This window comes from Saccostrea cucullata, unplaced genomic scaffold (genome assembly GCF_032062105.1).
Source record: "Saccostrea cucullata isolate Sc308-1 unplaced genomic scaffold, CSIRO_AGI_Scuc_v1 ctg8219, whole genome shotgun sequence".
NCBI classification, from domain to species: domain Eukaryota; kingdom Metazoa; phylum Mollusca; class Bivalvia; order Ostreida; family Ostreidae; genus Saccostrea; species Saccostrea cuccullata.
In genome coordinates, this window is record NW_026933040.1 from 24,825 (window position 1) to 51,644 (window position 26,820).

General features: G+C 34.6%; 1 protein-coding gene, 1 long non-coding RNA gene and 1 pseudogene across 2 annotated transcripts; 2 read left to right on the forward strand and 1 right to left on the reverse strand.

Moving 5' to 3' along the window:
* Positions 1 to 1,009: 1,009 nt before the first annotated feature.
* Positions 1,010 to 3,541, forward strand: LOC134237064 (uncharacterized; annotated as a pseudogene).
* Positions 3,542 to 4,699: 1,158 nt separating this feature from the next.
* Positions 4,700 to 10,037, reverse strand: LOC134237065 (uncharacterized). Its single transcript, XR_009985753.1, has 6 exons — positions 9,952 to 10,037; positions 7,335 to 7,500; positions 7,002 to 7,116; positions 6,653 to 6,798; positions 5,676 to 5,813; positions 4,700 to 4,870 (listed from the first exon to the last, which is right to left on the reverse strand). It is a non-coding gene; the product is annotated as an uncharacterized LOC134237065 (long non-coding RNA).
* A 2,516-nt stretch (positions 10,038 to 12,553) lies between these two features.
* Positions 12,554 to 26,349, forward strand: LOC134237063 (uncharacterized). Its single transcript, XM_062719146.1, has 2 exons — positions 12,554 to 14,200; positions 24,652 to 26,349. Exons 1-2 carry the CDS (start codon positions 12,584 to 12,586, stop codon positions 26,347 to 26,349), a joined length of 3,315 nt encoding a protein of 1,104 aa, XP_062575130.1. The 5' UTR covers positions 12,554 to 12,583.
* Positions 26,350 to 26,820: the final 471 nt, after the last annotated feature.

Consider the following 26,820-nt stretch of genomic DNA (forward strand, 5'->3'; position numbering starts at 1 on the left):
TCTGTAGCCAATATGTATATTTTATACACCTCCCAACCCTTTATACTCGTCTCTACAAGTGATAAACTCGCTTGATTAAAATTATTAGTTATATACTTCTAACGACTTCTAACGACTTTATTGCCTGAAGAGACAACTATAAACGGTTGAAAGGTGGATAAAAAAGACAAATATATAAAATCATAACGCTACAGATCTGCAGCTAGATAAGATGTTGACCATTCGTGCAATTAAAAGAAAATGTCTGCTTTGAGAGTTTATTTTATCGCAATTTTCGCATATCCTTAATTGTACAGGGGCGTAGCAAGCGGGGGGGGGGGGGGCTGGTCCCCCACTTTTTTTTCCCAACCTTACTGTTACTATAGGAAATGTTAATTGAAAACCTGTGTATTGCCAACCCCCCTTTTTAGACTTTTTAAGTGATGTACCTAAAATGGAGCATTAGAATTGGTTACGTACTGAAAGTATTTGACACCGAGAAAAAGTTCACCTACACCCCCCCCCCCCCCTTCCGAAATAGGATTTCTGACTTTTGGCAAACTCTTTTTTTGCTTGTCAACTTTTTTCAGTTCAGGTAAGTACGCTACGCTCCATTCAATGTGCGAGGTACGAGTCCGATTGATGTTACGCCACTGCATGTTGCATGAAGTCACCCGTCGTTAAAACTTAGAAAAACTGATCTGAAAATACCAGGTACGCGTGTATAGTTCATATTATAATAAACGTCTACAAAATTAAGGAAGAAAATATTTCAAAGACTTTTCGTATAGACAAAAATATGATGATATATACAAAGCTGGAGTTACAAGATAGACAGGGTGATTCTAAAGTTCATTTTCATGGGTTTAATGACCATATACGGTAACTATTGTAAATAACACCCCTTAATTTTAATCTATTTTAATTTAAACGTACTCTCTACATAGAATGATATATAGATAACTGAGGCATTTAAATCATGTGACCTGGTAGCAGGTTAACATTTAGAATGAAGACAAGGAAGTAAATTGTGATGTACGGGATTACTAGTATCAGGGAGGCCATGTTGGATTTAGAGGTGATGCTAGATTATATTTAGAAAATTAAACTTGTTTAACTGAAAAACATTTCCAGATATCATTATTGATTTCAAGTCTAGTACATGTATAATACATTAGATAAATTGCATGAGAGGGCCACTTTAGATAGATTAGATAGATCATATTTATTTACTACATGAACTGTTTTGACTGTTATCTAACATTTTTTCATTTTTTTATCAAGCATAAGAAAAGTTTACACGCCAAATTAAAACTACAAATAGATCTATCCTTCCCGTTATTTCTAAACCGACACTGTCCTACAATTTTCTCTAACAAAACATAACTCTTACATTTTATTTATTTTAAAAATTGCTTAACATTTCTGTAGTCAGTGATCAATGCCTACATTTACTTTATACAGAGTCATCTGATTTTTGGCCAAAACCCCCAGTGATGGACCCCCTGGACAGAGCTCAAGTACTCCTCCTCTGTGACCTGTGTCAAAGAGCTGCATTACAGAGTCATTGTGAACTTTGTCAGATTAATCTGTGTAAGGCCTGTGTAGGGGAGCATCTCTCTGATTCATCTAAAGGACACAAAGTTGTACCATACAAACAAAGAAGTTCTACTCCTAATATTAACTACCCAAAATGTCCACAACACACCCAGAAACATTGTGAACTTTACTGTGAGAAATGTGACATTCCTGTCTGTTCTACCTGCATCTCCTCTGGGAAACATCATGGGCATAAATCAACAAATGTCTTACAGAATCCCAGCTTTATAAAAGAAATTTTAAACAATGATTTGAAAGAACTAGAAAAACAAATATATCCTACATATGAAGAAATTGCATCAGATTTAAACTCTGAAAAACTTAATTTGGCAAAACATTATGAGAAACTGACAACAGCTGTCACCAAACAAGGAGAAGACTGGCACAGAGATGTCAACAAACGAAAATCTGAAATTGATGAGATGAAATCTAAACACCTGGCTGCTCTAAATAAACAGGAAAATGAAATCAAACAGATTACTTCTGATGTTACACAGAGCATTTTTGATCTGAAGAAAAATTAGATTCCAATGACGTCTCCTTAACCTCTGCCTATAAATCAAAGAATGCTGAGTTCAGAAGTTTACCTCCTAAAGTCAATGTTTTATTACCAAGTTTCTCTCCTCATCAGATCAACACAGAACTGCTCGATCAAATGTTTGGTTCTTTATCATCATTATTCATTACAACAGAGGAACATGGCTACATAATGAAGACACCAGAAGCTGTATCCTGTCCTCCAGTTAAACCACTGCTTGATAAACCAGAGCTCATCACGACCATAGACACTGGTAAACTATCGCTATACAGTGTTACCTGTCTCAGTGATGAAGAAATCTGGACCCGTGGACTTGACAAAATCATGAAACTCTACAACCTCCAGGGAAAACTACTGAAGTCAATCCAAACTAAGTCTGGGTACACACCACGTGACATAGCAGTGACAAGGAGTGGAGATCTAGTTTATACTGACCCTGATACAAGAACTGTTAACATAGTGAAGAATAAACAGATACAGGAATTGATCAGACTAAAGGTGTGGATACCTTACTTTGTCTGTAGTACCTCCTCTGGTGACCTCCTGGTTATCATGGACAGTAATGATAATAAACAAACAAAAGTTGTCTGTTACTCTGGCTCCACAAAGAAACAAACTATCCAGTTTGATAGTGAAGGTAAACCTCTGTATTCAAGTTTTCTTAGTAAATACATCAGTGAGAACAGGAACCTGGATATCTGTGTGGCTGATCGTGGAGTCTGTGCAGTAGTGGTTGTTAATCAGGCTGGAAAACTCCGATTTAGATACACTGGTCATCCCTCTACCAAAAAAGAATCATTTAAACCAGCCGGCATCGCAACAGACAGCCAGAGTCAGATCCTGACATCAGGCTGGGAGAACAACTGTATCCACATCCTAGATCAGGATGGACAGTTCCTCCGTTACATTGATAACTGTGATCTACAGCGTCCACATGGTTTATGTGTAGACACCAGAGACAACCTCTTTGTGGCTGAGTGTCACAGTGGTAAAGTGAAGAAAATCAAATATATGTAATCAATGTATTTTAATTAAATCACGACAAGTTTGTGATAGAATATTTTTCCAGTAGCAAAAATCACAAGATGTAAGTTTAATTCACTTTCTTAAGTGTTGATGTGTGCGTGTGTGAAAATATTTTCAATATTATCAATAAGGTATAATATATATAAATAAAAAATTCAATTATTAATAACAATCTTTTCAGAATTCTACCCAAGATTGAAATGACTTCTCAATAATAACATTACATTGGAAGAAAACTTCAATATTTCAAAATGACCAAATGAATACCATGTATATTTGCAAGCATGAAGAAAGAAGTATGATGTACATTTTTCAAGTTGATCCTGTTTCAAGCACTGCATACTGAAGGGTTGTGATTATACTGTACTTTTGATGAAGTTAGAATAAAATGCCCTTAGATCTAAAATAAATGCGCATACTTTTTAATCTAAGTTATATGTAATTTATTTAAAAATCTTAATTGACCAAGAAAAATTAACCACTTAATTTCCTTGTTTCTTCATGGATTCATTAAAACTCATAGGGCCCAAGATAACAATTAAGGTTTGACTGTATAAATAACCCAAAACAAAGATGAAAAATCTGATTCAGGAAACTTTTTATTGTGGATGTTTTCATTTTAATTCACATACATCTTTAATACATGGTCAAAAATGATTTCAACAGATATTAACAGTCTAGTCGAACCCTCAAACGAGGGTATACCTTCATAAGAGGGTTTTCCTTCCCCAAATGCAACGCTCGAAAGCGGAAGAACGATAACTCTTCTTATTTAAAAAATAAATATTATTTTTAAAATCATAAACATACAAAAATAAATTGTCTACACCTTTGTTTTCAATTGTAAAAAAATAATAAAAATGTTTTCGTCTTTATTTACGTCATTTCTGAGGCACAAAAGTTTGTTTACAGGACAGAGGAAATACGAACATGCACAAAGAAAGTGTCGAAAAATAATAAATAACACGCTAATTACACAAGATTTTTAATACCGGGGAAGGGAATTATATGTAGTTCAACTTTAAACAAGCAATTGTTTGTTTATTAATCCGTTTTATTAAATTATGAATAAAAAATCAAGTTGTATCAAGCATGGAGGTCAAGGCACAGAATACGCTAACTTTGGGGGAGAAAAAGTCTCGATTTTTACAATAAACATATACTTTTTCACAATAAAATCTCTTTAAACATCTTTTATTAATCAAATTTGAGTACATACAGAGCTACGAAATAATCCATCACTTTGCACGAGCATATTTTGTGGACCACACGTTTTTCCGTGAAAACGGCATTTTTTGAGTTTCTGCGCATGCGCCGTACCCCCGTTTGAGGGTACGGATATCCAACATCCGTTTGCCCCCGTTTGACGGTTCGACTAGACTGATTAATGCACCAAGTTCCATTGGATATCAGCTCAATAAGGCCACTGTCAGTAGAACGTAAATATAGGATCTCTCATGGTTTGTGGTTTGATATGATTTTTATCCAACGAGTTGTGTGTTTTCTATCCCCGAGCCTTGGCGAGGGGATAGAAAACACACAACGAGTTGGATAAAAAGGTTATATCAAATTTTATAGACAACATTCAGATTATTTCACTATATGTAGCCACAGATATCTGTTTTTAAAACTCATCAGCTCAATCCCCGTGGTGAGCCCCAATTGTCTTCTTACTCTCCTTATGAGGGCCTCCACAAAGCTGTAGTGGGTCCTGGACTTATAGTATTCCTAAACAAACAAGCAAATAGTGGATTAATGGTTTATATAAATCCAAAGACATTTTTCATAGGTGATGAATTAAGCATTCACAATGCTCGTTTTACGGTACTTCAAACATCAGTGCATTAGCCAATCAAAATCTGTTTTACAACAATCGCATTGGAATTTAATTCCTATACATATATATCCCTCTGTAAAACTTTGATCGTCTATTTGATCGTCTATTGAACCTTAGGGCTCATGATTTGAACAAACTTGAATTTACACCACCTGAGAATGCTTTAATTTCACACAAACATGACCAATCACTGCTTTGCTGTTCTTAAAAAGCATTTTTATAGATTTTCCTAAAAAAAATCATTGGAAAACTTTGCTTGTCCATACACGATTGTGGCCCCACTCTACCCCCAGGGTTTCATGATTTGAAGAAACTTGAATCTACGCTAACTGACAATGATTCCAATCATATGAGTTTAATCTTTCCTGGCCCAGTGATTCGATCTTGAGAACGATTTTTTTTTAAATAATGCCAATAATTTTTCACTAATTCGTAATTATCTCCCCTTGAAAGAGGGTGTGGCCCTTCATTTGAGCAAACTTGAATCTTCTTTACCTAAGGATGCTTATAATGGCAAGTTTGGTTGAATTTGCCTGTGGTTTTTGAGAAGAAGATGAAAATGAGGATACATACATGTACATACTTTGAACATTTTTTAACTAAACTTTAGAAAAACAATACTACCATAAAAATGACATAATGAACAAAATCTGCTTCCACAAGTACAAAATTTAACATAAACATAATAGTATTTACCTCTTGAGTTAGCGTGAGTCAGTTAACCGCTGTAGCTAGAGCTAGTTCACGTAGAGCAGGGAGACTTACACTCCATGGCTGTCTGTCTCGTAGAATTCCGTGGAAAACTTCTCCGTGAGATAAGATAAACTGCATCACCTATAACAGCATACGACAGTAGGAAGTCACATTGGAGGACACTTCTAAAAATACCACTAGTTCCAAATGTCTTTCCCCACAGGATTTCGTGAGATCCAAACTTGAGTTGTTTTTACTTTCTCAGATATACAGTACTTTGGCATCAATGCCAACATTTGTCTCTCAATCCAACCTTTTGACCTTTTAATTACTCTAATTCCAATGGGTCAAGGTCATCAAATATCCGCATCTGGAATGCCTGTTTTGTACAACATTAGAAACAAAGATACATACATAGTTTGAACAATTTTTAAGGAACTTGTGATAAACAATAGTGCAAGTGAAAATTTCATAATGAACAGAATCAGCTTTGACAAACATAACAGTATTTACCTCTGGAGTTAGCTCGGGTCAGTACCGCTGTAGTTAAAGATAGTTCTCGTAGAGCTGGGAGACTTAAACTCCTGGACTGTCTGTCATCTTTAGAATTCTGTGGAAAACTTCTCCGTGTGAAAGATAAACTGCATCACCTATAAAAGCATGGAATGATGAACCACTGTAACATGTTTGTGGGGGTCTGATATTTCTGGATTCCGTGGGTCACTCTTACCCATAAAATTACATTCCCATGACAATATTTTTTTTAATGTATCAATTACTCGATTCTAATCTATTTTTAAGTATGCTATGAAATTATGTCTACAAGAATGTGTAAATTGATACTGATACCCATAAGTCAAATGCATGACAATATTCTAATTGATATGCAATACTGTTACTAGGGAACTTAATCTAAATAAAGCTTTGAGTCCATGAGGGGATCTGCATTAAAAAAAATCATAGCTGTACAAACTATTCACCTGATTGCCACAGTCCTGGTTTTCTATGGCCATTGAGGTCAGCATGGCCAGACAGAATTTGAGGGCGGCAAAGAGAAGTTGATGATAGCGGGCCATGGGGCTGCATGGGCAGGAAGTCCTCCTCTGTATCTACACCGGCTTCATCTCTGTAAAACGTACAATACGGTCAATAATCAATGCAAGTATGAATTGCTCGGGCAATACTTACAAAACTTTTAATCCTCATTCAGTATATATACAAACCTCCAAACTGTAAATCCTAAACTGCTATTAATAATTTTGTACCTTTTCATACGTACTTTGGCATGTTTGATTTCTATAAACATTCAGAAGACCCTGACACACCCACCTGTCCAAAGTCAGGTCGAAGGTCAAAGAAGACACATCCAGCCAGTCTCTGCATGACTCCATACTGTAACAAGGTGTGGGCCCCCACGGCTGACTCTGCCACCCGAGTCAACAAACTGAAACACAGTCACTTTGTTTTTATATGTTAGAGCCCTTAAATTTCATATAAATTTTGAAAATCAATGGACTACTGCATGCTAAATCAAAAATTTTGATTGAGTTACAGATAAAAATTTTATTATATGCAATATGACAAATGTGGGGGTAAAATAAGACAGTAATGGAAGACCTACAACTTTGGACAGATAGATCGATGTACAGCACTCCTCCTTACCCGTCCTACGTATATCATGTCCATCACACGCGTCGCGACACATATTGTCCATAAAGTTGTCGCCGTATGACAGAATGGTCGCCACATTTTCCCTGCTAGCTCAGCTGTTTCTACTCAGAGTGGGCGTCGGCCAAAATCCTCTTTCCAACCCCATCACCTCCTACCTCTGTCAGATAAAGGAAACATCATTATCAGCCTTTGTCATATAGTGTGGCAAATCAGTGGTTTTTAGTAAAAAAATAATTAATAAAGAATATTTATCTCAAATTGTTTTGTAGTTCTCATTGCCATTATTGCACTTTTCACTTTGCATGTTTAATGCTTATTCTGACTGGCTGACCTTGTCGACCTTTGACATTACGTGTAACGTACCGTATATTCTCGCCTATAAGTCGGTCCGCCTTGTATTTAATAAGCTTGTATTTCAGATGAAAAGACCTCATAAAATACCATTCTTTTTATAGCTCGCCTATAAGTCGGACACAGAGTTTTGGACCAGAGATTGACTCCCAAAAAACCGACTTATAGGTGAGTATATACGGTTGTTTTATTGGCCAGCGGTTTTGGTGGTACGTTTTCTATTGTTCAATGTGATGTGCGGGGGCACTTCCTTCTCACAGGGACAGCCAACGATACCGGCTGTGAGACTGTCAAGTCTGTCTCGACCTTTACATATTCAACAATATACATTATTTTGTGTTTTACAAGATTTCTATTCGAGTATAATTAGTATACAGACCACATTCAGTTCAGTATACATGTGTACATATAATATTTGAACAATTTGTTACCAGCTTCTTGTAGCAGTCAGCCTAATTCCATAAATTGGTACGCTATAGGAATTATTACTTGTTTTTTACATTTTTTATAAACTTTGATAAATTATTCAAACTTACGTACATTTCTATCTATAACACGATTTGGTAATTCTGTAAATCATAAGAGTTATTTCCCTTTTTACACATTCATGAAGAACTACGAACTCTAACTCTTGATTCCCGCCTACATTTTGCACTCATTAAATTCAATATTAATGGCAATCTGGCCATTAAATCTTTGTTAAATACAAAGAAAAGTTCTATGGTAATTGATTAATCATTTTAATTCCAGTGCTAGATAGTAAATTATCATAAATTCCAGTTCTTGAAAAAAGGGGGGTAGACGATATTTTCTAGTGAAATCGAACTTTCAAGGATCACCATATTTTGAAATAGTTTTAAATATGATAAAATGTATCTAATATCTTTTCTTATGTTTTACGCAAATAATTAAAACATATATTAATTAATAAAATACAATTATTTAGTTGTAAATAGCTTTAAAATTGGTGAAAAATCAGCATTTTTTCGTTTTTTGTCTATAAACATATGTTCCCCCCCCCCCCGTGAAACACCAAAAGCTTTGGCATAAATTTGTAAAATGACAGTCTATATTACCTGTAAAAAGGAATTTTTGTTTCATGGGGGGGGGGGGGAAGATGTTTTAAAAATATTTTCCGTTTTCCGTTGATTTCTATAGTAAAAAACACAAGTTTTGCCAAAATTATAGATTTATCTCTCTTTGATATCCCAAATAAGTAACGTTTTATTAAAATTCATATAATTATCTATAAAAATTTTGAAAATCATTCTAATATGTTAACTTTTGAAAATTGACTTAGAGGTAGGCGGGAGAACAATACTATCGTTCGTGGTTCTTTGGAACATTTATAACCTGTTAAATCTATTTTATTTAAATCCATGTCGATGTATGAGGACTGCATTAAACTGAATACAGTAAAACACGTTTAGTACGAACACGGATATAGCGAATTCATGGATATAACGAAGTTTTTCTACCTCCCCGGCAAAATTCTTAACAAATCTTTGTAAAACTTTACGGTTATAACGAACTCTAATATGACGAATTTACGGATATAGCGAACTGATTTTGAGTCCCGTAGAGGTTAAATATAATGCATTTTACCTCTTTTATAACGAACTTTCAAAGATTTCAAAATTTGAATAATTGAACTGACTTTATTTTCTCTCAGCATTTGTATATAAAATTCAATTCATAATTAAACCTTCGAAGGTATGTTTTGTAATATCTGCTACCCTAACATGTTTGATAGTAACACTTGAAGGAAAAACATGCATATTACGAATTCGCTATATATGGTTATACGAATTCGTTATACGGATATAACGAATTACGGATATAGCGAAATAGATTCATAGGTCCCCAGGACTTCGCTGTAACCGTGTTTTACTGTATACTGTTTGATGTCATTTACTTATTGTATTTTATTTCTTATAGGGCTGATATTTTCACTTTATTGATTGTTTATATGTGGAACAAGATTCCAGGCAATAAAGAATCAATACCCCAATACACTGTGTTCATCATTTATCAATATGACACAGTCACAATAGTCGTTTATGTTTTTATTTCATATAATATCTCACTTGAAGAGCATGACTGTATTTTATAAATTACATTCAATTTCACGTTGATCCATGAATGCTGCAAAGAAAAAGCAAAATCTGTGGAGTTTTGTTGACATTCAGGCTTTGACATCTTACTTTGAATTAGGCTATATTCTTAAACAAGACACATGACATCTACTTAGACATACCTGTATCTATGTGAGTCAGTGAATTGGGTTTCTGACGGCAGGGCCCATATAGATTGGCTCTTACCCTCTGCTGGCCACCACCTTAACAGAATTAGATATTGATTAAAATTTCTTAGTTTTGTACAAAGTTGTTTGAAATTATAGTTTTATAAACACGCACTTGAAAAAATTCTTTTCAGCGAAAAATTATGTACATAATTATACACTTCAGATATTTCAATGTTTTCTTACTTGAAAGCAGGATGTGATCTATCACTCTTCTAAGCACCAGTTGAAGGGAGGAAGAAATTTGGGTTCGTGGGTAAGTTACAGGAGTTACTTATGCCCATTGGTAAGGTCTTGTCGAAATAAAACCCACCTTCTACTCTTAAACCCAACAATTTGCGATCTAATGGATAGACTGGAATGATTTTAAAGGCATTTTTAATATCTGTCTTTGCAAAAAAGACTCCACTTCCAAGTTGTTTTAATAAATTATCGATGGTTTGATATTGAACCGAGAAAATATCCTGCGGAATCCCATCATTTAAAAATTGTTCCTCGGGATAAGATAAATGATGTATTACTCAAACTTCCCTTTCTTGTTTTTGGATACTAAACCTAATGGTGAACACTGAAAATTGTTGAATGGAGCATTTTTGAAAGGTCCCGCTGCTTGACCACTACGTACCTCATTATTTTTTTTTCTTGAAAATAGATAAATTTTAATCAGCTGATTTTAAGTTATTACAAAACCTCTGCACACGAACACTTTGAAAAGGAAAATTTAAATTTTAAGCCAGAGAAAGACCTAATGGAGATTAGTTCTTTCTATCACAGAATGGACAGTTTGAGGCCTTTCTCCTTTTTAAAAATGGAATCTCTTTTTCTGAAAATTTAACAAAAAATGTGTAAAACAGGTAGAGAACATACAATAAATTCTTTGTTTACGCGATGGACAGTTACAGGTAAGCTTGGGGTGCACAGCGATTAGTTGAATAACCATAATGATTGTGTTTCAAGTTGCAAATAACAAAATGCCTTTGTTTAAGGAATGGACAGTTACAGGTGGATTTCAGGGGATGCTAGTTTCTATATAAGAAATCAGTTTATATTTTGCGTTGTAAAGGCAAACATGTTTCCCTCCGATGAAGAGAATATATGACAGAATCGAAATCGAAAGCAAAAGATGCACACAGCCAGTGTTACTTTAACCTCAAAACAGAGAACAGTATCAGCGTAAAAAGAAAATATTAACCAATCTTTTATCCCCTCAAAACTTCAGCCACAAATACCGATATTTCGAATTTAAACCGGAAATCTGTTTAGGATATATTAATTGCAGCAATGTAATATAGTGAATGCAAATGTTCCGAATGTTGGATAGCCATGGGTCAAACTTCGACCTGAAAACGTATATCAAATCAAATTTGGCAATGTTTCAATTTTGATTATAAACATTTGCTACCGAAAAAATCACTGCAATAGTGTAGTTTTCATGGTGCTAACTGTTTTCTGGGTGATGGATTTAATATAAGACTACTTCAAGTTCAAAATGGATTCTTCTTGAGGGAATGATGCTTCCAAAATCTTAATCAAATGTGAAATGGTGTCATTTAAATTCAGGTTTTGTGAATTGGAATAATGTACATTACTCACGGATTTAAATGTGTAAAATCGAACATATCTGATGCAAACACTGTGTTCTTGATTAACTTATATCTCCAAGTTCTTTTTGGTATTCACATGTACATTAAATTGTATTTATTTAATATATTAATTTGTCATGTTTCTCACTTGTGCACATGCTAAAGTTTACGTGTAACTCTTCATTTTGTTTGTTTTAACTGTCCATTCTGTTTGTTTTTAAATGTCCATTCTTATTGAAAAAACTGTCCATTCTTAAAAGGAATGGACAGTTTTCCAAAAAGAACGGACACTTACAGGTGATTTAATGGATTGTTAGGGGAGTTAGCTCAACACTAAGCTATAGAATGGATAACACAAACAAAAGGTTTACGTCACAATCATGTTTTAACTGTGGATAAAGCAAGTTGAGTTTTATGGATTGATAGTATCATGGAACTTTATAGTAACGCTATTATATATACTTAGGTCCCTGGTATCAATCTCAACACGTGTGAAATAACTATATATAATATAATGATAACTTTATCTCTACATTGACAGAAAAAGATATGTCAGGTATTAAAATTACATGATGTGGTAACGGGGAAAAAAACTCGGATTAATAATACATTTTTGGGAGAATTTGTAGGATTATCAGTCAGGCAATTTTGGATCTTACGGTAAGACAAGATAATACATGTATTTAAGATCTAACACATTACTTAAACTGATTTGTTATTGATATAAAGTGTACATTAAGTGACGTATTAAAGAGGCACTTTTTGTCAAACTGTTCACAATCATATTACCTGTAAAATACTTTTTTCTTTTTGGATACAAAAATACAAACATAAGGTCACTTTATTAACGCAGCATTTATTTCATTCTAAAACTGATTTGTCATAAATTCACAAACAAAACTAGATTTCTCTATTGTGTTTGTTTGAATTTGATTAATATTTCATTTGTGTTGTCAGTGATCCAAGCGTATACTTCAAACTATTGTTTTCTCATACTCCCAGTGATGGAAGCCCTGGACAGAGCTCAGGCACTCCTCTTCTGTGACTTGTGTCAGAGAACTGCATTACAGAGTCATTGTGAACTTTGTCAGATTAACTTGTGTAAGGCCTGTGTAGGGGAGCATCTCTCTGATGCATCCAAAACACACAAAGTTGTACCATACAAACAAAAAACGTCTACCCCTAACTACACAAAATGTCCAAACCACACCAAGAAACATTGTGAACTTTACTGTGAGAAATGTGGCATTCCTGTCTGTTCTACCTGCATCTCCTCTAATAAACATGCTAGACATAAATTAAAAGATATTTTGGAAAGACCGTACTTGCTTAAAAAAACTTTGAACATGGATTTGATAGAACTGGAAAAAAGAATATATCCTACCTATTTAGAAATTGCATCAGATTTAAACTCTGAAAAAGTAAACTTGGAAACACATTACGAGAAACTGGCAACAGCTGTCATAAAACAAGGAGAATACTGGCACAGAGAAATTAACATCATTGTCAACAAACGGAAATCTGAAATTGATGAGATGAAAAATAAACACCTGGCTGCTCTAAATAAACAGGACAATAAAATCGAACAGATTGCTTCTAATGTTAAACGGAGTATTCTTGATCTAAAGAAATTATTAGAAACCAATGAAGTCCCCCTAGCCTCTACCTACAAATCCAAGAATGCTGAATTCAGAAATTTCCCTCCTAAAGTCAATGTCACATTACCAAGTTTCTCTCCTCAACAGATCAATACCGTACAGCTCCATCAAATATTTGGTTCTCTGTCAGCATTTTCCATTTTAACAGATGAACATGACTACACAATGAATACATCAGAAGCTGTTTGCTCTCCTTCAATCAACCTACTACTTGATGAACCGGAGCTCATCACCACCATAGACACTGGGTGTGATGATCTATACAGCGTTACCTGTCTCAGTAATGAAGAAATATGGACATGTGAAGATAACAAAAATATGAAACTTTACAATCTCCAGGGCAAACTACTTAAGTCAATACAAACGGGGTCAGGGGAAATACCAATCGACATAGCAGTGACAAAGAGTTTAGATCTTGTTTTTACTAACCCTAATACAAGAACTGTAAACATAGTTAAAAATGATATGATACAGGAAGTGCTCAGACTAGAGGGGTGGATACCTTACTATGTTTGTAGTACCTCCTCTGGTGACCTCCTGGTTATTATGAACAGTGATGATTACGAACAATCAAAAGTTGTCCGCTTCTCTGGCTCAACTGAGAAACAAACCATTCAGCTTGATAGTAAAGGTAAATCTCTGTATTCATCTGGTTACGTTAAATACATCAATGAAAACAGGAACTTGGATATCTGTGTCGCAGATTATGGCGTCTGTGCAGTAGTGGTGGTTAATCAGTCAGGAAATCTCAGATTTAGATACACTGGTCATCCTTCTTTTACCAAGGGAACATTTATTCCAGTCGGCATTACAACAGACAGCCAGAGTCAGATACTGACAGCAGACAGTAACAACCACTGTATCCACATCCTAGATCAGGATGGAAGGTTCCTCCGTTACATTGATAAATGTGATCTAAAGTATCCATGGGGTTTATGTGTAGACACCAGCGACAACCTCTTTGTTGCTGAGTTTAGCAGTGGTAAAGTAAAGAAAATCAAATACATGTAAACAATGTATTTTTAATAATGGCATATAATTGTGGAAGGATGTAGAAGGATTTTTTTAAAATCCATAATCACAAAAAGATTTAAATGTTTGATTCGAGTTCTCATTCTAGTACTCGTAAGGATGTGAGTGAGGGTGAGGGAGTGTGTGTGTGAGTGTTTGTAGGAGTAGAAGTATTTGGAAATATATTTTTAAAATAGCATAAATAAGGCAGAGAATGTACATCAATTTATCAATAATAGATGTATCATTTATTTTACCTAAGGTTGAAAACTTGATGATCATTTTATTATAGGGTTATGTAATTCATCCAATGATTTGATCAACCAAGATAAATCAATAAAACCCTTTCTTAGAAATTGTAAGAGGTCTGGACACTATATGCAGCACAATTATTGCATGGTATTGTGCTACTTGTAACGTGGTATCGTTACCAACCTCGATAATTTGATTTAAGACATTTGAATTTTGAGTGGTGTTGTTCACAATTACCATTTATACATGTGAGCTCATAATTTTGTTCTTTGAATCTGTATCAAATTCAGTAACCACAGACAGTGATCATGATATTTATTTAACAATTGGGACAGGATTTTTAATATTTTCACGAAGCACGAATAAAAATAACAAAATATCCTGTCTCACGAGTGAAATAAATAAATGTATTCAACTACAATACATTGAACTTTCTGTTTATAGCATTTAAAAAAATTCTTTGATTTTTCCTTTCCCTCTGTCTTTTTTAATACAGCCATATGTTCCTGACGTCATAGTTGAGCGGTTGAGGCGTGATATCTATATATTTACATTTGCAATTTTTCCCCTTATATAACACTATTTGAACAAGGAGTTTTTACATCTCCGTAAAACACGCATCTGACCATAAATTGATTGTTTATACATACGCGATCCACGTTGTTTAATAGTGACATCATAAGCGATGGACATTATTGACACATTCAATTTATACCGTTGAGTTTTGGAAAAAAAAGTTATGGGTTTCAAACTTTAGTTAGGTACGTTACTATTTTGTATTAAATAAGCCACTAATGTAAATATAAGTAATAAGGTATCATTTTTGAGTTTTATTAGGATGTAAAACACATCCCAATGAAACTAAAAAAAATGATACCTTATTTCTTAAGTGAAGTAAAAAAACAATGTAAACATGGATTTAGCAATTTATTTTTTGCAATTTTGACAGTTTTATTCGCTGTCGAAATGGTTAATTTATTTCCAACCTTATGATATGTTTTACGGTGTGACCGTTGGAGCGAACGCAATTATGCACTATTATAAACTTACACATGTACCGATTATCGTTCAAGAAAAAGACAGAAAAATTAAAAACAAAAAAAAATTACTTCCCAGCCATCGATCGGATCGAGATATTCCAAACTTCCGACAAAATCAGTAATACCGATACCTTAAACGTAAGAGTGACGAAAGTATGACGTCAGATTAAAAATCCTGTTGACTTGGGACGCAAACGATAGTTTTGTGGCATGGAGATTGCATTAAATAGTTGTTTGTAATTTATTTTTTAAAGTAAGTTGTTGCTATGATTTAGCCACTATTTTCCTATGCACCGCAAAGGATTATTGGGAGTTTGGAATTTTTAAACATGGACTCGATCATATAAATTTTTTGGAACAATGTGCAGATAGCATTCTGAATTTCCTCTGTTAGTACACGTTAGTGTATTGAGCTCGCCACGCGACTGGTGGCTTTGCGCCGTCTCGCTGCGTTCGCTATCAGGTCAAGAAAGATTTTTTACAGCAATCTTCGTTGAGGGAAGGGAAATCGAGAGTTTTCCCGCACTTCTGATATTCTTTCACACTGTTACAGGGTATCATTTTTATTCAATGAATAAATAACTGTTATGCACGGGTGAAAATGTTATAAGGCGTGCTATTATTATTAAACGAGGTTGGCCCCTGGTATTTAAAGTCTTAAACTTTAATTATCAAGTATATTTTTAGTTTCTAAACACATAGCTTAATTATTCAAAATCTTATCAAAAATGGGGGTTGATATACGTTTTAGGGGCTACAGTACATATAAAATGCCCTTTATGCAGTTTAGTTTGTGTCTTAATCAAAAATTACATCTTTAAAGTTTTCTCTCCAATATTTTTTCCCAATTTAAAGCATGGAACAAAATGACTTATGTTGACTTAAAAAAGACACTTTAAAATTTTGACATTTTATAAAGTTTCCAATTGCCTTGAATAATCAGTTATTTGACGTATTTCACAGCTAGGTTAAGGACTCCTAAAGGTAATTCACTCTATACAGAGCTTCGGGAAATCGATTATGACGTCAAGGTGAAACTGCACATACGAATCTCGGCGGTTAAATAATAATTAATCTTCTTTTCCATACACTTTTTATACAATGATTTCTCTTTATTATTGTCAGCATTAATTTATGTGTAACTTTTCTTGTCATTAAAACACTATTTGAATATAAAATTAAACCCAACTTGATCTCGCTGTACTGACAGATATTACGTCATAGACTAGTTTGACACGCAGTTTAGCTGCACTTGAGACGCAGATCGAACTTTTATTGAATATTGTTTTTAAGCATAAATTGGACATACATATACAAAGTTACATTCCTTCTGTGCTACATGATGGTCAAAAAATTTATTCCTTGGAAAAGCTCTAGTATTTATGGCTATCTTTACATCTGAATGCTGTAAACCAGCTTTTATTCGCGTTCGAGAAATTTTTGCAAAGTTCGCGAGAGTCTCGTCATCGCGAATATTTCTCGCCGCGAACCGGTCCTTATAGTATATTTGACTATTGAAAACAGATGCAAAAAGGCTTGATCGCAAAAATCAATCGTCGTAAACTAGTTTATCTTTAGTAAATCGCGAAATAAAGTCGTCGCGAATAAAATTTGTTTTACAGTATTCTGATAAAATTGTCCATGAATTATACTGCAACACCTTTAGAAGTATTTGCATATAAACATACTTCAGAACATGCTGCAATTTAACCAATTGAAATCCTATGAATTTGACTTCATGCTGATTTAGTTATTCCAGCATTTATTAACTTCTAGACGTCTTTGTAGCCAAATGTCTGTATTCATTTATGGCTTATGTTTTTGTCATTATACATGTATAATGCCATTCTATGAGTGAAATGATTTAAGCATTGCACCACCCACAAAGCTGTTTTTTTTTAATTAAATGATTTTTTACTTCGAAAAGTAAGAACTATAAAGTAATGTTTGTTTGTCCTCTCTGGATTCAGGGTAAAATTATTGGGTCGGTAGGTGAGAAAATCTTCAACATATACATATTTTAAGGGGATAAGAGGAATAAAAAGTATAAAATTACGGTCCTGCATTGAAAAAAAAGTTTTGAGTCTGGCCGTTTTAGTCAGAGGAGACTCTGGCACCCAAACAATTTTTTAAAGATGGCCTAACCTATTTCTACACTTTATGGACATTAGATCAATGATTGGGTTAGGTAATCTGAGAATCTAAATTGAAATGTCGGAAAGTAAGAACAAAATAAAGATGAATTAATATTTTAAGTGACAATAATTCATACTTTAATGAGTTTACAGAGTACTACTTATTTCAGAGAAAAGGCAATTGGTGAATAACAAACCATATTCAACACCAAAAGAGTCTATAATTGTATAATGTAAACAATGTCAAGATAAACTGCATGTATTTATGAAAGATTTTTATCTAGAAGAGTACTAAACTGTCTTATCATTCCTACTTAATGAACAACCTTACAACTTCCAAGTGTCATGTTTTAAATTGTTACAGTAGATAAAATTATACATGTACCTGTAACGTTATGTAAAAAAAACTTACCAGTTTTCCGAAATACGTATTTGAGCATATTAGGTACAGGTGATAACAAAATTAAATGAAACAAAAAATTAATTTTAATTGTTCATGTGTTAATTTCCTTGCAATTTTACAAACCCTTTACGAAACTTAACTTGTTAATTGTAGACAAAAGCAACCTTCAGTTAATACGGATGATGTATACATTCATTTTTATGAACACAAATTCTATTCCATAATCTTAAATCATATTTGTTCATTTTTACAATAATATTTGAGGAAGGAGAAAACTCAATAAAATGAATAAATTTCCAATATAATCAATGAAGAATCAATATGGAACTATTGTAAAATTTACAGATTGAATTAGTTGAATGCAAATGCTTAATAAAGAATGTATCTCTTTTTCATTAATTAGAAAATGAGATTTTAATAAAAATCAAACTTCGTGGCAGAAAAAAGGAAAGAACTGAACTCTGATTTGAAAAATACTATTGTGTCAATAAGGAATGAGGGATATACATTACAACATAATGCCGATACACTCAACGTTCGTCAAGGAACAGATTCCGATGTTATAATACGATTTCCAGAACTTCATACAGAAACTGGAGAAAAGCTTGAAAATGTTTAAGTTGAAAAACTCCTAGGTGTTCAGATAGATCAAAATCTTTAGTATAATTATCATGTAGATTTACTTTGTAAAAAGTTGGATTGCTCGATTTTCATATGGCGTCGTAAAGTCTCCCGAGTGCGTGTGCCCCCAAGCTCAACGAAAGGTCAGTGTTATGATTTGAGGGTGCATAACCTGGCATGGTGTGGAATTATAACAACTGTAGGTTTTACCACATTGTATTAAAAGCTAGACACAAGTATATCGAAATCTTGGAAAATAATTTATGGCCCGTTATAGCACGACACTTTCCAAATGGATTTTTTTAATTTCAGCATGACAATGCCCCAATACATAGAGTCAGGGATGTTGAAAATTATAAGGCTAAGAATAATATTAACTCTATCAGCTGTCCAGCACAGTCTCCCGATATTGAAAATGTGTTGTTGAAACTTTTAAAGACGATTACAATGTCGCGCTGAAAACATTCGGACTGCTGTGAACTTTCACATGCATAACACAGGAGTGGCAAGTTTGACGGTGGAAAACACAGGGCCTCTACAGATCTCTGCCAAGGCGTATGAGAAAAGTAATCAGGGTGAAAGGAGAAATGAAAAACACTAAACACAGGGATTTCATTTTATTATGTTTATTTTCCATTTAATCCATCCCGTAACACAACGTAAACAAACGCCGTGACGCCATTTTTGCCGGTGACTTATGGCACGAGACGGGAAAAAAATGTGTTCAGAAAAGCTCACTGGAGCTGAAGAGGTGACTTTAATTCATACAACTTAAGTTACAAAGAAGCTGGGAGGTTGGGGGTTTTAATGCGGATGAAGTGCCTATAGTGCAACAAATATGAATTGAAAAATTTTATCAATAATATATTAAAATTTTCTTTGATATTTCATCAAACATTAAAAAGTTTACTTCATGTTATATTTCTACAATTTGCAAAAATCAAAATGACAAAAAAAAATAGCAATACCACATAGGCTGATTTTTACCATTTAGATTTTCCTAATTAAATTCACCTGGCTTGGTATATTTTTCTTAAGTTTACATTACACTTTTAGCACCATTTTAACACATTCTGAAATTTGTTTTCACCTGTAAATCTTTACTGAATGTGATTTGTCTATATTTGCTTTTTCATTGAAATATTACTAATATTTTCCAAGTCTTTTTCATATTCCAGTTCTAAGGAGAAAAAATTCTAAGAACTATCCACTTTTCTAAACTTGTGACATGATATGAAATATTTTTCAAAGAAAAAAATTGTTTGTATCGTCTGTCCTTAAACCTAAGGTCATATTACAAATATCCTTTTAATTTCACTATATTCATTATGAGCCATTTGTATCGTAGTGGTTAGCACCTTAGTCTCAAAGTAATATGAGGATACTTAGGAATTTTTATTTCTAAAGATCGAATCCCTCGAATAGCATCTTATATATTTTTAATTAATTAATTAAAACATTTTTTTCTCCCAGAAAAGTTTTGATTCTCATTATGTCTAAATTTTAAAAACTTACAAATTGAATATGATTTCTTAATATTCGAAGCTATAGGCATTCTTCATGCCTTGCCCCCCCCCCCCCCTCTTCATTAAAGTGTTTTTAATCATTAGTTTTATTCAAGTCATGTGGACAATAGTAATATTAAAGTTGTAATAAGGATCTCCAAAAAACAGCAGGAGCTGCTGTTGGATTCTTTGTGTTGAGATTGTCGTTATCTGTTGGACTCTTTGAGTTTAGATTGTTGTTATCTGATGGAGTCTTTGTGTTGAGATTGTCGTTATCTGTTGGACACTTTGTTTGAGATTGCTGTTATCTGTTGGACTCTTTGTGTTGAGACTGTCGTTATTTGTTGGACTATTTGTTTTGAGATTGTCGATATCTGCTGGACTCTTTGTTTAAGATTGTCGTTATCTGTTGGACTCTTTGTGTTGAAGTTGTCGTTATCTGTGCGACTCTTTGAGTTGAGACTGTCGTTAGCTGCTGGACTCTTTGTTTGAGATTGTCGTTATCTGTTGGACTCTTTGTGTTCAGACTGTCGTTCTCTGATTGACTCTTTGTGTTGAGATTGTCGTTATCTGCTGGACTCTTTGTGTTGAGATTGTCGTCATCTGCTGGACTCTTTGTGTTGAGATTGTCGTAATCTATTGGACTCTTTGTGTTGAGGTTGTCGTTATCTACTGGACCCTTTGTGTTAAGATTGTCGTTATTTGTTAGACTCTTTGTGTTGAGATTGTCGTTATTTGTTAGATTCTTTGTGTTGAGATTGTCGTTATCTGTTGGACTCTTTGTGTTGAGATTGTCGTTATCTGCCGTACTCTTCGTGTTGACATTGTCGTTATCTGCCTGACTCTTTGTGTTGAGATTGTCGTATCTGCTGGCCTCTGTTTGTTACTCTTTGTGTTGAGATTGTCGTTATCTGTTGCACTCTTTGTGTTGAGATTGTCTTTATCTTCTGGACTCTCTTTGTTGTGCTAGTCATTATCTGCTGGACTCTTCGTATTAAGAATGTCGTTATCTGTTGGACTCTTTGTGTTGAGAATGTCGTTATCTGTTTACTTTTTGTGTTGAGATTGTCAAAATTCTGCTGGACTCTTTGTTTTGAGATTGTCGTTATCCATTAACTCCTTGTGTTGTTATTGTTGATATCTGCCGGGCTCTTTGTGTTCAGATTGTCTTTTGCGGTCATCAAACAAGCAGCCGGAAAAGTGAGTTTTTTGTGAATTTATAGGTAGAGGTAACTGTAATCACTTACTAAGATATATGTATTCAAAACTTACAATATTTTGGGGGGAAATGAATATGTTGGTACTATGTATACATGTTTATATCAAAAGTTGGTAATTTAAATGTAGTATTTTCTCTATTCTATTATTCTTAGTTCGATCTTTCCGATATAATCAAACTTCATCAAATGATCTCTAATGATTAAATGTAGTAGATTTGTGCTACTGTTTATAAATTCTGAAAAGCATAATTATTGACTTGATGTTTCGAAATGCCCCGGTATGTTAAATATCGAACGTGTTGAATTCCCAATACTAATAGGTAAGATTACTTGATGTTTCTAAAAAAAAAAAATACTCCTTTACGCTCACCTGAGTCAAATGCTTAATTTATCTTCTGATCGAATGTTTTCAATTGTCTGTCTGTCTTTTTGTCGTCGTTGTTGTTTTTGTTGTCGTCATAGATTTATCACATTTTCATCTTTTCCTCATTGAACCACCACCGTTCACGGTAGCTCAGTCGGTAGAGCGCTCGCTCCGTGATCGGGAGGTCGTGAGTTCGTACTCGGCCGCGACCGACCTAGTCGTTAAAATGCGTAGCAAGTGTTCCTTCGCCATGCGCTCGACACTTTGAAGTGAAATTTGCGGGTCCTTCGGATGAGACCTTAAAGGTCAAAATTTAAAGCCCTTCACTGGCATACGGTGTCGTCTCCATATGAGTGAAAAATTCTCGAGAGGGACGTTAAACAATATACAATCAATCAATCAATCATTGAACCACTAAACCAGTTTTAAACATTGGTGAAAGGGATTCAGATTTCTTAAAATAAAGACTATAAAGGGGAGATAATTATGAATTAGTGAAAATTAAATGGCATCTTTAAAAAATCTTCTCGAGAAACCATTGGGTCAGGAAAGATTGATTGAATAATTGTATATTGTGTAATTTAACATCTCGCTGGAGAATTTTTCACTATGGAGACGCCTGCCAGGAATGACGTCATTCCAGGAAAGACGAGCTTCATTTGGAATCATTCTCAGGTAGTATAGATTTAGATTTGTTTTAATTATGCTCACTTGAATAGGGTGGGCCACAATAGTTGATCAAAGGTTTACATAGGAATATATATTTTTTTCAAAAACCACTGCATTGAAACTCATGTTGATGTATTCAAATTAGATTGTTTATAATTCATTTTTCTTTTCAAATTATGACCCCCGGGGGTAGGGTGAGCCCAAAATGGATGATCAATCTTTTGCATAGGAATGTAAAGGAAAACATACTTTGAAAAACTTCAAATTTGTTTTTATCAGGGCCCTCTGGGGATAAGGTGGAGCCACAATGGGCGATCAAATGTTTTACATAGAAATATATAGGAAAAATATTTTAAAATAAATTCTTCGCAAGTTCTTCACAGTTTTAACACTAAAATTTTTAAAAGCATGACCTGGAACTGGGCTTTGTTTTCGCATTTTTACAGTGTAAAATGTAGGAGAAGAAAAAAATACCTTTTAAAATCGTTTTAAGGACGTCAGAGTTATACGTGTATGCTACATTGTCAATTAATATGTACGTGGCACCCTCAAGTAATATATAATTCAAGCCCCCTTCCCAAATAACCTAGCCTATGTGCTCTGGTGAGCAATTATCCCATGGACCTTTTTCATTGCCTGTCCTGAAAAGAAACCGCAGTTTTTTTTGCGGCCTTTACCACATTGTTCACGGGCATCTTCAATTGTAACTGTAACAAGATGTGAAAAGTCTCAATTGCAAATGATCATCAAGCATAGTGTCACCCTTTACATGTAGTTTACAAATGATGATTGGTCAAATATAAACGCTATTAAGAACAAACTTCTGCCTGATAGGGCGTGATATGATCGGAGTAAGGTCATTGCAGGTCTTCGAAGGATCTCAAGGAACGAAGGGAGATCGTAGTGAGAACTTAGTACAAACGTAGAGGGAGCGTTGTATGAGCGTGCTTGTTAATTTCCTACGCTCTTACGGCGCTTTTACTACGATAACAAAGATCTCTCTACGATGCTTTCGCGCTGCTTGTACGATTACGGCGCTTCTACTTCGCTCCTTTTACGGCTTAACCCCGATTCATGTTTGCCACGATCCCGCAACGCTTGTTTTGAACATGTTCAAAATAAGCGTGGTAGGAGCGTAGAGCTCTCCGATCATGAATACCCTATTGCGATCATATTACGCTTATGACGACGTTTCTCCTGCGATTTGTTACGATCGGATAAGCTTTCGACCAAGCTTTGATCGTAGAAGAAGCGGCGTCTATGAGTGAACGGGGGGTAAAGTGTATTCATTATTGACCTATATATACACTAGGAAAAAGGCCTAGTGAATACGTAAAATGTATTTACATGTACAGTGCTGTATGTACATATATGTTTCCGGTCTCTATGTTACAAACGATCGAGGTAAAGGCATGAACAATTCTTTAGAGGGACGTACACATATGTAAAACAATATACAATTAATCGATCATAAATTTAAGTCATGCTTAAGTTTAAAAGCTTACAATTAAAGAAAATGTTTGAATGTTTTATTAAGTTTGATGGGTTTATAACCCCACTTCAAGAAGTCAGCAAAAGTTGTGCTTTCCTTTCAAAGTTCATCCATTAATAATATATAGACTTAAATCAGTTGAAAAACAGACGCAGAACCAGGTTTTTTTCCAGGTAGGAGGCGGAGTCCACCCATGAAAAAAAATCCAACCAAGAGAAGCAAAACAAAAAAAATATTTTTTTTCTCAAAGAAGATGAACCTATTTTGTGTGAATATGTGTGGTAAGGATGCATGGGTTTAATAACCATAGGAAATGTCACACTTATTCTTCTCTACACCGGTTGATATAGATTTTTCGGGTATTTAAATCACGTGTCCTGGTAACAAGTAACGGTAAAGAACGAAGACGAGGAAGTAAATTGAGATGAACGGGATTATCAGGGAGGCCATGTTAAGATGTTGAGGTTAGACAAGTGTTTACATTTTTCCCAAATAATAATTTTTTTTCAAACATAAGGAAATTTTAATTCACGCGGGTTTGTTTTCAAACTGTAAAAAAAATTATCCTTCTTTTCTAAATCGAGTTGTCCAAAAATTTAACATAGGAAACACACATGAAACAAAACTACTATATTTTTAAAAATTTGAAACGGCGTATATTTTCTGTAATCAGTGACCCATACCTCCATTTACTTTATACAGAGCCATCTGATTTTTTATCCAAACCCCGTGATGGACCCCCTGGACAGAGCTCAAGTACTCCTCCTCTGTGACCTGTGTCATAAAGCTGCATTACAGAGTCATTGTGAACTTTGTGAGACTAACATGTGTGAGGCATGTGTAGGGGAGCATCTGTCTGATTCATCCAAAAGACATAAAGTTGTACCATACAAACACAGAACTTCAACTACTAACGTTAACTACCCAAAATGTCCAAAACACACCCAGAAACATTGTGAACTTTACTGTGAGAAATGTGACATTCCCGTCTGTTCTACCTGTCTCTCCTCTGATGAACATCATGGGCATAAATTAACAGATGTCTTACAGAATCCCAGCTTCATTAAAGAAATTTTGAACAAGGATTTGAAGGAACTAGAAAAAAGAATATATCCTACATATGAAGAAATAGCATCAGATTTAAAGTATGAAAAACTTAACTTGGAAAAACATTATGAAAAACTGACAACAGCTGTCACCAAACAAGGGGAAGTTTGGCACAGAGAAATTAACATCATTGTCAACAAACAGAAATCTGAAATTGATGATACGAAAACTAAACACCTGGCTGCCCTAAATAAACAGAAAAAAGAAATCAACCAGATTACATCTGAAGTAAAAGAGTGCATCCTTGATCTGAAAAAAATACTCGACTCCAATGATTTCTCCGTAACCTCTGCTGCTTACAAATCCAGAAATGCTGAATTCAGAAGTTTACCTCCTAAAGTGAATGTAACATTACCAAGTTTTTCTCCTAATCCGATCATTACAGAACAGCTCAAGCAAATGTTCGGTTTTCTGTCAGCATTTTCCCTAACAACAGAAGAACATGGCTACACAATGAAGACACCAGAAGCTGTATCCTGTCCTCCAGTTAAACCCCTGCTTGATGAACCAGAACTCATCACCGCCATAAACACAGGGTATGAATTTCTACGCAGTGTTACTACTTTCAATGATAAAAAAATCTGGACAAGTGGAGATGACAAAATTATGAAACTCTACAACCTCCAGGGCAAACTGCTGAAGTCAATCCAAACCAAATCTGGGAACAGATCCCATGATATAGCAGTGACAAGGAGTGGTTATCTAGTTTATACTGACCCTGATACAAGAACTGTAAATATACTGAAGAATAAACAGATACAGGAAGTGATCAGACTTCAAGGGTGGAAGCCTTTCTTTGTCTGTAGTACCTCCTCTGATGACCTCCTGGTTACCATGCACAGTGATGATTTTAAACAATCAAAAATCGTCTGCTACTGTGGCTCCACAGAGAAACAAACCATTCAGTTTGATAGTGAAGGTAAACCTCTGTATTCACCTGGTAACCTTAAATACATCAGTGAGAACAAGAACCTGGATATCTGTGTGACTGACTATAGAGCCAGTGCAGTAGTGGTGGTTAATCAGGCAGGCAAACTCCGATTTAGATACACTGGTCATCCCTCGACTACCAAGGGATCATTTGATCCATGTGGCATTACAACAGACAGCCAGAGTCAGATCCTGACAGCAGACAGTGACAATGACTGTATCCACATTCTTGATCAGGATGGACAGTTCCTCTGTTTCATCGATATCTGTGATCTACCATGTGGTTTATGTGTAGACACCAGAGACAACCTCTTCGTGGCAGAGTATCTCAGTGGTAAAGTGAAGAAAATAAGATACATGTAATCTTTTTGTTTGAATAACACTTGTTAAACTTCTATGCTCTGCAAACACTCTAATATATTTTTGATGCAGTTAGAGTGATTTGCCCTTATATCGTAAATACACGTATCATTTTCCATAGTCATATGCAATTTATCCATAGCTTTTTTAATGAAACAAGAAAAATAAATGTATCACTTAATTGGCATGTTTTAATGGTTTCACAGCGTGTGAGTTATTAAGGTTTGACTGTATATTTGATCCCAAAAGACATGAGAAATCCGATTCACAACTTTTTTTTTGTATTGTAGACGTTTTCATGTCAATTTAATTCACATATATCTTTTAATACATGGACAAAATCGTTTAAACCGATGTAAGTTATAATCCATGCAATATTAGCGCAGATTCTCCTCTGCTCAACTTATTATTGAACATAATATCAAATACTTCCTTGATGTGCAATACAATCTCTCTGAATGTCTTGATTTAATG

Bases quoted from the DNA above. Each gene is read 5' to 3' on its own strand.
- LOC134237063 (XM_062719146.1), top strand. From the start codon at position 12,584: ATGGAAGCCCTGGACAGAGCTCAGGCACTCCTCTTCTGTGACTTGTGT. The intron at 14,201-24,651 runs GTTGCTGAGTTT...TACTTTATACAG, and splicing joins ACACCAGCGACAACCTCTTT to AGCCATCTGATTTTTTATCC.